The sequence below is a fragment of the Bos indicus genome, chromosome X (genome assembly GCF_029378745.1).
Source record: "Bos indicus isolate NIAB-ARS_2022 breed Sahiwal x Tharparkar chromosome X, NIAB-ARS_B.indTharparkar_mat_pri_1.0, whole genome shotgun sequence".
NCBI lineage: Eukaryota > Metazoa > Chordata > Mammalia > Artiodactyla > Bovidae > Bos > Bos indicus.
This window is the reverse complement of record NC_091789.1, coordinates 37,582,762-37,596,192: the sequence shown is the minus strand read 5'-3', so window position 1 is coordinate 37,596,192 and position 13,431 is coordinate 37,582,762. Positions and strand designations below refer to the sequence as shown.

Below are 13,431 nucleotides of genomic sequence, written 5' to 3'. Positions count from 1 at the left end.
AGAAAGCCTTTGACAAAATTCAACATCCATTTATGATAAAAAAAAACCTCCAGAAAGCAGGAATAAAAGGAACATAGCTCAACATAATAAAAGCTATATATGACAAACCCACAGCAAACATTATCCACAATGGTGAAAAATTGACAGCATTTCCCCTAAAGTCAGGAACAAGACAAGGGTGCCCATTCTCACCACTACTACTCAACAGAATTTTGGAAGTTTTGGCCACAGCAATCAGAGCAGAAAAAGAAATAAAAGGAATCCAGGTTGGAAAGGAAGAAGTAAAACTCTCACTCTTTACAGATGGCATGAACCTCTACATAGAAAACCCTGAAGACTCCACCAGAAAATTACTAGACCTAATCAATGAATGTAGTAAAGTTGCAGGATATAGCATTAACACAGAGAAATCCCTTGCATTCCTATACCCTAACGATGAGAAAACAGAAAGAGAAATTAAGGAAACAATTCCATTCACCATTGCAACAAAAAGAATTAAATAGTTAGGAACATATCTACCTAAAGAAACAAAAGACCTATATATACAAAACTATAAAACACTGATGAAAGAAAGCAAAGAGGACACAAATAGATGGAGAAATATACCATGTTCATGGATTGGAAGAATCAATATAGTGAAAATGAGTATACTACCCAAAGCAATCTATAGATTCAATGCAATCCCTATCAAGCTGCCAACGGTATTTCTCACAGAACTAAAACAAATAATCTCACAATTTGTATGGAAATACAAAAAACCTGGAATAGCCAAAGCAATCTTGAGAAAGAAGAATGGAACTGGAGGAATCAACCTGCCTGACTTCAGGCTCTACTACAAAGCTACAGTCATCAAGACAGTATGGTACTGGCACAAAGACAGAAATATAGATCAATGGAACAAAATACAAAGCCCAGAGATAAATCCACGCACCTATGGACACCTTATCTTCGACAAAGGAGGCAAGAATATACAATGGAGAAAAGACAATCTCTTTAACAAGTGGTGCTGGGGAAACTGGTCAACCTCTTGTAAAAGAATGAAACTAGAACACTTTCTAACACCATACACAAAAATAAACTCAAAATGGGTTAAAGATCTAAACATAAGACCAGAAACTATAAAACTCCTAGAGGAAAACATAAGCAAAACACTCTCCGACATAAACCACAGCAGGATCCTCTATGACCCACCTCCCAGAGTAATGGAAATAAAGCAAAAATAAACAAATGGGACCTAGTTCAACTTAAAACCTTTTGCACAACAAAGGAAACTATAAGCAAGGTGAAAAAACAGCCTTCAGAATGGGAGAAAATAATAGCAAATGAAGCAACTGACAAAGAATTAATCTCAAAAATATACAAGGAACTCCTGTAGCTCAATTCCAGAAAAATGAGCGACCCAATCAAAAAATGGGCCAAAGAACTAAACAGACATTTCTCCAAAGAAGACATACAGATGGCTAACAAACACATGAAAAGATGCTCAACATCACTCATTATCAGAGAAATGCAAATCAAAACCACAATGAGGTGCCATTTCACACAAGTCAGAATGGCTGCTATCCAAAAGTCTACAAGCAATAAGTGCTGGAGAGGGTGTGGAGAAAAGGGATCTCTCTTACACTGTTGGTGGAAGTGGAAACTAGTATAGCCACTATGGAGAATAGTGTGGAGATTCCTTAAAAAACTGGAAATAGAACTGCCTTATGGCCCAGCAATCCCACTGTTCAGCATACACACTGAGGAAACCAGAATTGAAAGAGACACGTGTACCCCAATGTTCATCACAGCTCTGTTTATAATAGCCAGGACATGGAAGCAACCTAGATGTCCATCAGCAGATGAATGGTTAAGAAAGCTGTGGTACATATACACAATGGAATATTACTCAGCCATTAAAAAGAATACCTTTGAATCAGTTCTAATGAGGTGGATGAAACTGGAGCCTATTATACAGAGCGAAGTAAGCCAGAAAGAAAAACACCAATATGGTATACTAACACACATGTATCGAATTTAGAAAGATGGTAACGATAACCCTATATGCGAGACAGCAAAAGAGACACAGATGTATAAAACAGTCTTTTGGACTCTGTGGGAGAGGGCGAGGGTGGGATGATTTGGGAGAATGGCATGGAAACTTGCATATTATCGTATGTGACACGAATTGCCAGTCCAGGTTCGATGCATGGGACAGGGTGCTCGGGGCTGGTGCACTGGGATGACCCAGAGGGATGGGATGGGGAGGGAGGTGGGAGGGGGGTCCAGGATGGGGAATACATGTACACTGTGGCAGATTCATGTCAATGTATGGCAAAACCACTACAATGTTTTAAAGTAGTTAGCCTCCAATTAAAATGAATGAATTTATTTGAAAAAGGTTATTTTTCATTCACTTTTTCCCTCCAACTTCTTGTAAATTGGATTCAAATTCCTCTTAATACCATACCCAAAGCAGCTATGTTTAGACTCTTTACCCCTTTGCAATATAATTGCAAGGAGATCCTGCAACTGCAAGGAAATCCAACCAGTCTATCCTAAAGGGAATCAGTCCTGAATATTCATTGGAAAGACTGAGGCTGAAGCTGAAACTCCAATACTTTGGCCACCTGATGCGAAGAGCTGACTAATTTGAAAAGACCCTGATGCTGGAGAAGACTGAAGGCAGGAGGAGAAGGGGACGACAGAGGATGAGATAGTTGGATGGCATCACAGACTCAATGGACATGAGTTTGAGTAAACTCCGGGAATTGGTGATGGACAGGGAGGCCTGGAATGCTGCACTCCATGGGATCACAAAGAGTCCGACAAGACTGAGCGACTGAACTGAACTGAACTTGCAATATCATAACTAAATATGAAAAACTGTACAAATTCCCAAACCAACAGTTAATCAATACATTTTTTGTAAATTATTTGCAATCACTTTGATAAAAATGTAAATTAAACAAAATTAAGATCCATTCATGTAGTAAGGTAGATTTTCAATCATTTAAAAAATTTTTATTCCTATGAGACTTTAAAAATGATATTTCTAAGGAGAAAAGAGATAATTATGTAAGTAAGCAGCAGCAAGTATGATGTTAATTCAAATAAAACAGAAAATGATTAAGAAAGTATTCAAGACCATCACATTTAATGATCTCACTTTGGAAAATTCTAATCCACCTACCCACAGGGCTCTTGAAAATAGGTGGTGTCAGTGTGCCGATCCAGAGCTAGCTTGGTGTATGCAGTGTCACCTCTGGAGAAGTCTGAAGTGAAAAACCACATCCTTCCATAGATGGTTTCTCTGTCAAATGTAGCATAGGAAGACCTTTTAGCTATTTGAAATTTTCATTCTTGTAATTCAAGACTCTTTACAATACTTTTTTTATTTACAAATAAAAATATAATTTTTTTTTTTGGTTCAGATATCCAACTATAAAGTAAAGAAATCAGTTGAACTCATCACCCATCTTAATGAGCCCACCACTGAGTAATATTCTAGGAAGCTGCGGGGAATTAGTGGAAGGATAATGTAGACAGAAAATAGGGAACCATCTCACTCTGTTTATGTGTCTGCTTTGAACAGCTTTCAGGTTCACATTTCTGTCCTGCACTCACCTTCCTCACATAGAAAAAGATGTTTTTGGGTAGCTGCTTTTAGAACTGATTAATGTAGATCTTCAGCCACCTTTTAGACATGGAAGAATAAAAAAAAGAGAAAAGAATAGTTTATATTAGCAAGTATTTAGTGAGACTTGCTGTATCACTGTATCTCTCCTTGAGATATAGACATCATAGGTAAATGACCCAGCATACTATCTGCTACACAATGAGCTATATCTGCTTTTTATGAAATAAAAGGAAAATATTAACTATGACAAAGTCAGTTTATGTATCATGTAGTACTACAGAAGATAAACCTATATACTACCTAGAAATGCAATGGAAAAAACTTTGTACTTAAGATCAGAAAACCTGAGCTCTTTTGAATTCCAGTTCTACTGCTTACTAGCAGAGCAATTCTGGTCCAGGCACTTAACATATCTGATCCTCAAGTGCCTCATCAGTAGAACAGGAGATAAAATACATGCTTATCAGGACTACTATACTAAACAATTGAAATCATTGATGTGAATATGTTGGTTAAATGCTGTACAGTATCAGTTCAGTTCAGTCGCTCAGTTGTGTCTGACTCTTTGTGACCCCATGAATCGCAGCAAGCCAGGCTTCCCTGTCCATCACCAACTCCTGGAGTTCACTCAAACTCATGTCCATCGAGTCAGTGATGCCATCCAGCCATCTCATCCTCTGTCGTCCCCTTCTCCTCCTGCCCCCAATCCCTCCCAGCATCAGGGTCTTTTCCAGTGAGTCAATTCTTCGCATGATGTGGCCAAAGTATTGGAGTTTCAGCTTTAACATCAGTTCTTCCAATGAGCACCCAGGACTGATCTCCTTTAGAATGGACTGGTTGGATCTCCTTGCAGTCCAAGGGACTCTCAAGAGTCTTCTCCAACACCACAGTTCAAAAGCATCAATTCTCCCTCTCCCACAGAGTCCATAAGACTGATCTATACATCAGTGTCTCTTTTGCTGTCTCGTACACAGGGATGCTTGGGGCTGGTGCACTGGGACGACCCCGAGGGAGGGTATAGGAGGGAGGAGGGAGGAAGGTTCAGGATGGGGAACACAGGTGTACCTGTGGTGGATTCATTTCGATATTTGGCAAAACTAATACAATATTGTAAAGTTTAAAAATAAAATAAAATTTAAAAAAATAAAGCATAAATTCTTTGGCGCTCAGCTTTCTTCACAGTCCAACTCTCACATCCAAACATGACCACTGGAAAAACCATAGCCTTGACTAGACAGACCTTTGTTGGCAAAGTAATGTCTCTGCTTTTTAATATGCTATCTAGGTTGGTCATAACTTTCCTTCCAAGGAGTAAGAGTCTTTTAATTTCATGGCTGCAATCACCATCTGCAGCGATATTGGAGCCCCCCAAAAATAAAGTCTGACACTGTTTCCACTGTTTCCCCATCTATTTCCCATAAAGTGATGGGACCAGATGCCATGATCTTAGTTTTCTAAATGTTGAGCTTTAAGCCAACTTTTCCACTCTCCTCTTTTAATTTCATCAAGAGGCTTTTTAGTTCCTCTTCACTTTCTGCCATAAGGGTGGTGTCATCTGCATATCTGAGGTTATTGATATTTCTCCCGGCAATCTTGATTCCAGCTTGTGCTTCTTCCAGCCCAGCGTTTCTCATGATGTACTTACTCAGCATATAAGTTAAATAAGCAGGGTGACAATATACAGACTTGCTGTACTCCTTTTCCTATTTGGAACCAGTCTGTTGTTCCATGTCCAGTTCTAACTGTTGCTTCCTGACCTGCATATAGGTTTCTCAAGAGGCAGGTCAGGTGGTCTGGTATTCCCATCTTTCAGAATTTTCCACAGTTTATTGTGATCCACACAGTCAAAGGCTTTGGCATAGTCAATAAAGCAGAAATAGATCTTTTTCTGGAATTCTCTTACTTTTTCAATGATCCAGCAGATGTTGGCAATTTGATTTCTGGTTCCTCTGCCTTTTCTAAAACCAGCTTGAACATCTGGAAGTTCACAGTTCACGTATTGCTGAAGCCAGGCTTGGAGACTTTTGAGCATGACTTTACTAGCATGTGAGATGAGTGCAATTGTTAGGTCCATACAATTTCTGTCCTTTATCGAGCACATCTTTTCAGGAAATGTTCCCTTGGTATCTCTAATTTTCTTGAAGAAATCTCTAGTCTTTCCCATTCTGTTGTTTTCCTTTATTTCCTTGCATTGATTGCTGAGGAAGGCTTTCTTACCTCTCCTTGCTATTCTTTGGAACTCTGCATTCAGATGCTTATATCTTTCCTTTTCTCCTTTGCTTTTCACTTCTCTTCTTTTCACAGCTATTTGTAAGGCCTCCCCAGACAGCTATTTTGCTTTTTTTTCCTTTTCCATGGGGATGGTCTTGATCCCTGTCTCCTGTACAATGTCACGAACCTCCGTCTATAGTTCATCAGGCACTCTATCAGATCTAGTCCCTTAAATCTATTTCTCACTTTCACTGTGTAATCATAAGGGATTTGATTTAGGTCATACCTGAATGGTCTAGTGGTTTTCCCCACTTTCTTCAATTTAAGTCTGAATTTGGCAATAAGGAGTTCATGATCTGAACCACAGTCAGCTCCGAGTCTTGTTTTTGCTGACTGTATAGAGCTTCTCCATCTCTGGCTGCAAAGAATATAATCAATCTGATTTCAGTGTTGACCATCTGGTGATGTCCATGTGTAGAGTCTTCTCTTGTGTTGTTGGAAGAGGGTGTTTGCTATGAACAGTGCGTTCTCTTCACAAAACTCTATTTGCTTTGCCCTGCTTCATTCCGTATTCCAAGGCCAAATTTGCCTGTTACCCCAGGTGTTCCTTGACTTCCTATTTTGCATTCCAGTCCCCTATAATGAAAAGGACATCTTTTTTGGGTGTTAGTTCTAAAAGGCCTTGTAGGTCTTCATAGAATGGTTCAACTTCACCTTCTTTAGCGTTACTGGCTGGGGCATAGGTTTGGATTACTGTGATACTGAATGGTTTGCCTTGGAAGCGAACAGAGATTATTCAGTTGTTTTTGAGATTGCATCCAAGTACTGCATTTTGGACTCATTATTATTAACAACCAGTGTCTGAATCAAGCCTTAGGAATAATAGGTCAAAAGTAGATATCTTTAGATAACATCTTATTCAATCCTTTTACTGGTCAGATGGGAAAATAGAGGTAACAGGGACAGTGAATGTGGGTAGGAATGTATGTTTATCCAACTGCTTGATGGGAGAACTGAGACTACAGTCTGGTTCTCTTTATTCAAAGTTAGTGCTCTTTCTAGTGTACAATGAATGACTCTTACTTTGAGCGTCACTGGGCTTGAGAAAAGACAACAACTTTGAAGTCATCATATTTGAAGTCAACATGTAAGTGTCTTTAGAGATTAGAAATCTGGGCTTCAAATAAAGCACTATCAATGGTAATCTCCTTATTCAGGCCACAGAATATTCTGGTAAAACAAGGGTGACCATACCTGTCATATTATTTTACTCATATTCATGCTCTGGAAATTAACTTCTGCACATATAAGAAAACTAATGACTCACCTGATCAAGCTGATCCTTTCTGCCAGCTTCTCTGTGTGTTTCTGAGTAGGAGGGACATTTTCCACAAAAGCAATTCCATAGAGCAGAAAGTTCTGCAGAAAGTTCTTCAGTCCCTCCTTGGTTTCTAAGAACGTCTGGAAATCTACAGCTGGAACTTGGGCTTGCTGGTAGATTTCAGCATTCCATAAGATTCTAGGCTGGATGACCTTTTGTTTCTGCCCTTCATAGCTGTTTTTCATGAGCCAATCCAAATCATATCTAGTCACATGACCATCTGGCCCTTTTTAGGAAAAATAAAAGGTATTAAAAATAATAATTATATATACTGCCAATAATTTACTGGTTAAGAATATTATTTTCAGCAACCAATTACCCAGTATGGTATTGTTTATGGGGTTTCCCAGGTAGCACTAGTGGTAAAGAAACTGTGCCAATGCAGGAGACATAAAAGATGCAGGTTCGATTCCTGGGTCGGGAAGATCCCCTAGAGGAGTGCATGGCAACCCACTCCAGTATTCTTGCCTGGAGAATCCTATGGACAGAGGAGCCTGGTGGGCTATAGTACATGGAGTCACAAAGAGTCAGACACGACTGAAGCGACTTAGCACACATGCAAATATGTATTGTTTATGAGACCAAATTCAAATGAATGCCTAGAATGTTCCTGAGACAGAAATATTTGTCAGTTGAGTAGTATAAATTAATAAGTGAATGAATGAACAAATAAATCTTCCCAGCAGGTAAATAAGTTTATGAAACTTAGCTACATAGTAAAGGGCCTCGATCTCCCTCTTATAAATGAATTAGGTCAGTTTGGTCTAATGATATGATATCAGTACAACATGATAACTTCGCCCGCTGCTCTACAAAAAGTCAAAAAGCCAGCTCCTAAAATGTTTTAGAAAATATTCAGGATAAGCAAATGAGTAAGCAAAGGATACAGCAAGAGGAGTGAAAGGCTATCCTGACATTTTCTCTCTCCTTTTCTTTCTACCTCTCTGTCTGTTTCTCTCTTTCAAATTTCTATACCATTATAGTAAAAGTATCATAAAGAATTTGGAAAGCATAAAAAAGTATGAGGAAATGAAAAGGTCAGATATACTTATTCGATTATCTAGATGAAACCACTATCCACAGCTTGCAATCATCCCTTCTAGTTTTTTGTATGCATACTTTTACTTTACATAACATATTGTGAAAATATGTATTAGTTTGCACCCTACCTCTGTCACTTAAATTCTAAGAATAATTTTATCATTAAAAAATTAAGGCTTCAAAAAGTTAATTTCTATAATTTTCAGAATATGGACTACCAAGATTTACCTAAGCAGTCTGTTCTCCTGGGGCATGTAGTTGTATTTTTGGAAAGTTTCCCTATTATTTAATAGTGATCATCCTTGTCCATTTTTCTGATAATTTTCTTAAAATAGACACACAGAAGGTAGAATTGTTAAATCCAAAGACACAAACTTTTAAAAGTCTTGATACATATAACTAGATTACTTTCTAGAAAGTCTACCGATTTTCATCCCCACCAACAATATATGCATATATGCATGCCCATCAAAATTGAGTATTCTTATTTTTTAAACATATATTTTTCTAATTTGGTAAATAAAACTCATCTTATTATAATACATTTAAGTTATTTAAGGTGAAGAAGAACATTTGTTAGACATCTATATTTTTTACATGCAAGGGTTACCAAACTGAGCTAGTAGCCAAACCTGCCCAGAATTGTTTTTCTAACATCTGCTGTGTAGTATGTATTTTCTATAGCTGTTTCTACCCTACTACCAAAGAACTGAATCGTTGTGCAGAGACAGTGTTTCAAAAAAGATTAAAAATCTTTACCATCTGGCCCTTTAGAAAATGTTTCCTCACTTGTGGTTTAATGATCGTTCACTTCTTTCTCACATTTTTCTATTGGAACACTAATAGCACTATACACATGCACACACACACACACACACATATAATCATATATATTACAAATATTTTGCAAAGTCAGTTTTTTTTTAAACCTTTCTTTGGTATGCTTTCTTTCTTTTTTTAAAAGCTGTTATAGTCCAGTTAAGGTTTATTACAGTTAAAGAATACAGATTGAAATCAACAAAGGGAAAAGGTACATAGGGCTGAGTCCAGAAAAAACCAGGCACAAGTTTCTAGGTGTCCTCTTCTAGTATCAGTTCAGTTTAGTTGCTCAGTCGTGGCCGACTCTTTGCAACCCCATGGACTGCAACATGCCAGGTTTCCCTGTCCATCACGAAATACCAGAGCTTACTCAAACTCATGTCCATTGAGTCAGTGATGCCATCCAACCATCTCATCCTGTCATTCCCTTCTCCTCCTGCCCTCAATCTTTTGAACATCAAGTTCTTATTCACTGAGTTGGTTCTTTGCCTCAGGTGGCCAAAGCATTGGAGTTTCAGCTTCAGCATTGATCCTTCCAATGAATATTCAGGACTGATTTCCTTTAGGATTGACTGGTTGGATCTCCTTGCAGTCCAAGGGACTCTCAAGAGTGTCCTCCAACACTGCAGTTAAAGCATCAATTCTTCGATGCTCAGCTTGCTTTATAGTCCAACTCTCACATTCATACACAACTACTGGAAAACCATAGCTTTGACTAGACGAACCATTTTTTAAAATATAAATTTATTTATTTTTAGTAGGAGGGTAATTACTTTAAAATATTGTAGCGTTTTTGCCATACATTGACATGAATCCGCCACGGGTGTACATGTCTTCCCCATCCTGAACCCCCCTCCCCCTCCCTCCCCATCACATCCCTCTGGGTCATCCCAGTGCACCAGCCCCGAGCACCCTGTCCCATGCATCGAACCTGGACTGGCAATTCGTGTCACATACGATAATATGCAAGTTTCCATGCCATTCTCCCAAATCATCCCACCCTCGCCCTCTCCCACAGAGTCCAAAAGACTGTTTTATACATCTGTGTCTCTTTCGCTGTCTCGCATATAGGGTTATCGTTACCATCTTTCTAAATTCGATACATGTGTGTTAGTATACCATATTGGTGTTTTTCTTTCTGGCTTACTTCGCTCTGTATAATAGGCTCCAGTTTCATCCACCTCATTAGAACTGATTCAAAGGTATTCTTTTTAATGGCTGAGTAATATTCCATTGTGTATATGTACCACAGCTTTCTTAACCATTCATCTGCTGATGGACATCTAGGTTGCTTCCATGTCCTGGCTATTATAAACAGAGCTGTGATGAACATTGGGGTACACGTGTCTCTTTCAATTCTGGTTTCCTCAGTGTGTATGCTGAACAGTGGGATTGCTGGGCCATAAGGCAGTTCTATTTCCAGTTTTTTAAGGAATCTCCACACTATTCTCCATAGTGGCTATACTAGTTTCCACTTCCACCAACAGTGTAAGAGAGATCCCTTTTCTCCACACCCTCTCCAGCACTTATTGCTTGTAGACTTTTGGATAGCAGCCATTCTGACTTGTGTGAAATGGCACCTCATTGTGGTTTTGATTTGCATTTCTCTGATAATGAGTGATGTTGAGCATCTTTTCATGTGTTTGTTAGCCATCTGTATGTCTTCTTTGGAGAAATGTCTGTTTAGTTCTTTGGCCCATTTTTTGATTGGGTCGCTCATTTTTCTGGAATTGAGCTACAGGAGTTCCTTGTATATTTTTGAGATTAATTCTTTGTCAGTTGCTTCATTTGCTATTATTTTCTCCCATTCTGAAGGCTGTTTTTTCACCTTGCTTATAGTTTCCTTTGTTGTGCAAAAGGTTTTAAGTTGAACTAGGTCCCATTTGTTTATTTTTGCTTTATTTCCATTACTCTGGGAGGTGGGTCATAGAGGATCCTGCTGTGGTTTATGTCGGAGAGTGTTTTGCTTATGTTTTCCTCTAGGAGTTTTATAGTTTCTGGTCTTATGTTTAGATCTTTAACCCATTTTGAGTTTATTTTTGTGTATGGTGTTAGAAAGTGTTCTAGTTTCATTCTTTTACAAGAGGTTGACCAGTTTTCCCAGCACCACTTGTTAAAGAGATTGTCTTTTCTCCATTGTATATTCTTGCCTCCTTTGTTGAAGATAAGGTGTCCATAGGTGCGTGGATTTATCTCTGGGCTTTGTATTTTGTTCCATTGATCTATATTTCTGTCTTTGTGCCAGTACCATACTGTCTTGATGACTGTAGCTTTGTAGTAGAGCCTGAAGTCAGGCAGGTTGATTCCTCCAGTTCCATTCTTCTTTCTCAAGATTGCTTTGGCTATTCCAGGTTTTTTGTATTTCCATACAAATTGTGAGATTATTTGTTTTAGTTCTGTGAGAAATACCGTTGGCAGCTTGATAGGGATTGCATTGAATCTATAGATTGCTTTGGGTAGTATACTCATTTTCACTATATTGATTCTTCCAATCCATGAACATGGTATATTTCTCCATCTATTTGTGTCCTCTTTGCTTTCTTTCATCAGTGTTTTATAGTTTTGTATATATAGGTCTTTTGTTTCTTTAGGTAGATATGTTCCTAACTATTTAATTCTTTTTGTTGCAATGGTGAATGGAATTGTTTCCTTAATTTCTCTTTCTGTTTTCTCATCGTTAGGGTATAGGAATGCAAGGGATTTCTCTGTGTTAATGCTATATCCTGCAACTTTACTACATTCATTGATTAGGTCTAGTAATTTTCTGGTGGAGTCTTCAGGGTTTTCTATGTAGAGGTTCATGCCATCTGTAAAGAGTGAGAGTTTTACTTCTTCCTTTCCAACCTGGATTCCTTTTATTTCTTTTTCTGCTCTGATTGCTGTGGCCAAAACTTCCAAAATTCTGTTGAGTAGTAGTGGTGAGAATGGGCACCCTTGTCTTGTTCCTGACTTTAGGGGAAATGCTGTCAATTTTTCACCATTGTGGATAATGTTTGCTGTGGGTTTGTCATATATAGCTTTTATTATGTTGAGCTATGTTCCTTTTATTCCTGCTTTCTGGAGGTTTTTTTTTATCATAAATGGATGTTGAATTTTGTCAAAGGCTTTCTCTGCATCTATTGAGATAATCATATGGTTTTTATCTTTCAATTTGTTAATGTGGTATATTATGTTGATGGCTTTGCGGGCAGATATTGAAGAATCCTTGCATCCCTGGGATAAAGCCCACTTGGTCATGATGTATGATCTTTTTAATACGTTGTTGGATTCTGTTTGCTAGAATTTTGTTAAGGATTTTTGCATATATGTTCATCAGTGATACTGGCCTGTAGTTTTGTTTTGGTGGCATCTTTGTCTGGTTTTGGTATTAGGGTGATGGTAGCCTCATAGAATGAGTTTGGCAGTTTACCTTCCTCTGCAATTTTCTGGAAGAGTTTGAGTAGGATAGGTCTTAGCTCTTCTCTAAATTTGTGGTAGAATTCAGCTGTGAAGGCTTGGGTCCTGGACTTTTGTTTGCTGGAAGATTTCTGATTACAGTTTCAATTTCTGTGCTTGTGATGGGTCTGTTAAGATTTTCCATTTCTCCTTGGTTCAGTTTTGGAAAGTTGTACTTTTCTAAGAATATGTCCATTTCTTCCACGTTGCCCATTTTATTGGCATATAGTTGCTGATAGTAGTCTCTTATGATCCTTTGTATTTCTGTATTGTCTGCTGTGATCTCTCCATTTCCATTTCTAATTTTGATTTGATTCTTCTCCCTTTGTTTCTTGATGAGTCTGACTAATGGTTTGTCAATTTTATTTATCTTCTCAAAAAACCAGCTTTTGGCTTTGTTGATTTTTGCTATGGTCTCTTTTGTTTCTTTTGCATTTATTTCTGCCCTACTTTTTAAGATTTCTTTCCTCCTACTAACCCTGGGGTTCTTCATTTCTTCCTTTTCTAGTTGCTTTAGGTGTAGAGTTATTTATTTGACTTTTTTCTTGTTTCTCGAGGTAAGCTTGTATTGCTATGAACCTTCCCCTTAGCACTGCTTTTACAGTGTCCCATACATTTCGGGTTGTTGTGTTTTCATTTTCAATCGTTTCTATGCATATTTTGATTTCTTTTTTGATTTCTTCTGTGATTTGTTGGTTATTGAGCAGCGTGTGGTTCAGCCTCCATGTGTTGGAATTTTTAATAGTTTTTGTCCTGTAATTGACATCTATCTTACTGCATTGTGGTCAGAAAAGATGCTTGGAATGATTTCAATTTTTTTGAATTTACCAAGGCTAGGTTGATGGCCCAGGATGTGATCTATCCTGGAGAAGGTTCCATGTGCACTTGAGAGAAGGGTGAAATTCATTGTTTTGGGGTGAAATGT

General features: G+C 38.1%; 1 protein-coding gene across 1 annotated transcript in view; it reads right to left on the bottom strand.

Moving 5' to 3' along the window:
• The window catches only part of TMLHE (trimethyllysine hydroxylase, epsilon), a 52,964-nt gene that overhangs the window by 12,125 nt on the left and 27,408 nt on the right, over positions 1-13,431 (bottom strand). Inside the window, exons 4-5 of the mRNA XM_070784358.1 lie at positions 7,158-7,437; positions 3,173-3,292 (exon numbers count right to left, since the gene is read on the bottom strand). Coding sequence (XP_070640459.1) covers positions 3,173-3,292; positions 7,158-7,437 — 400 coding nt within the window. The remainder of the gene's footprint in view (positions 1-3,172; positions 3,293-7,157; positions 7,438-13,431) is intronic.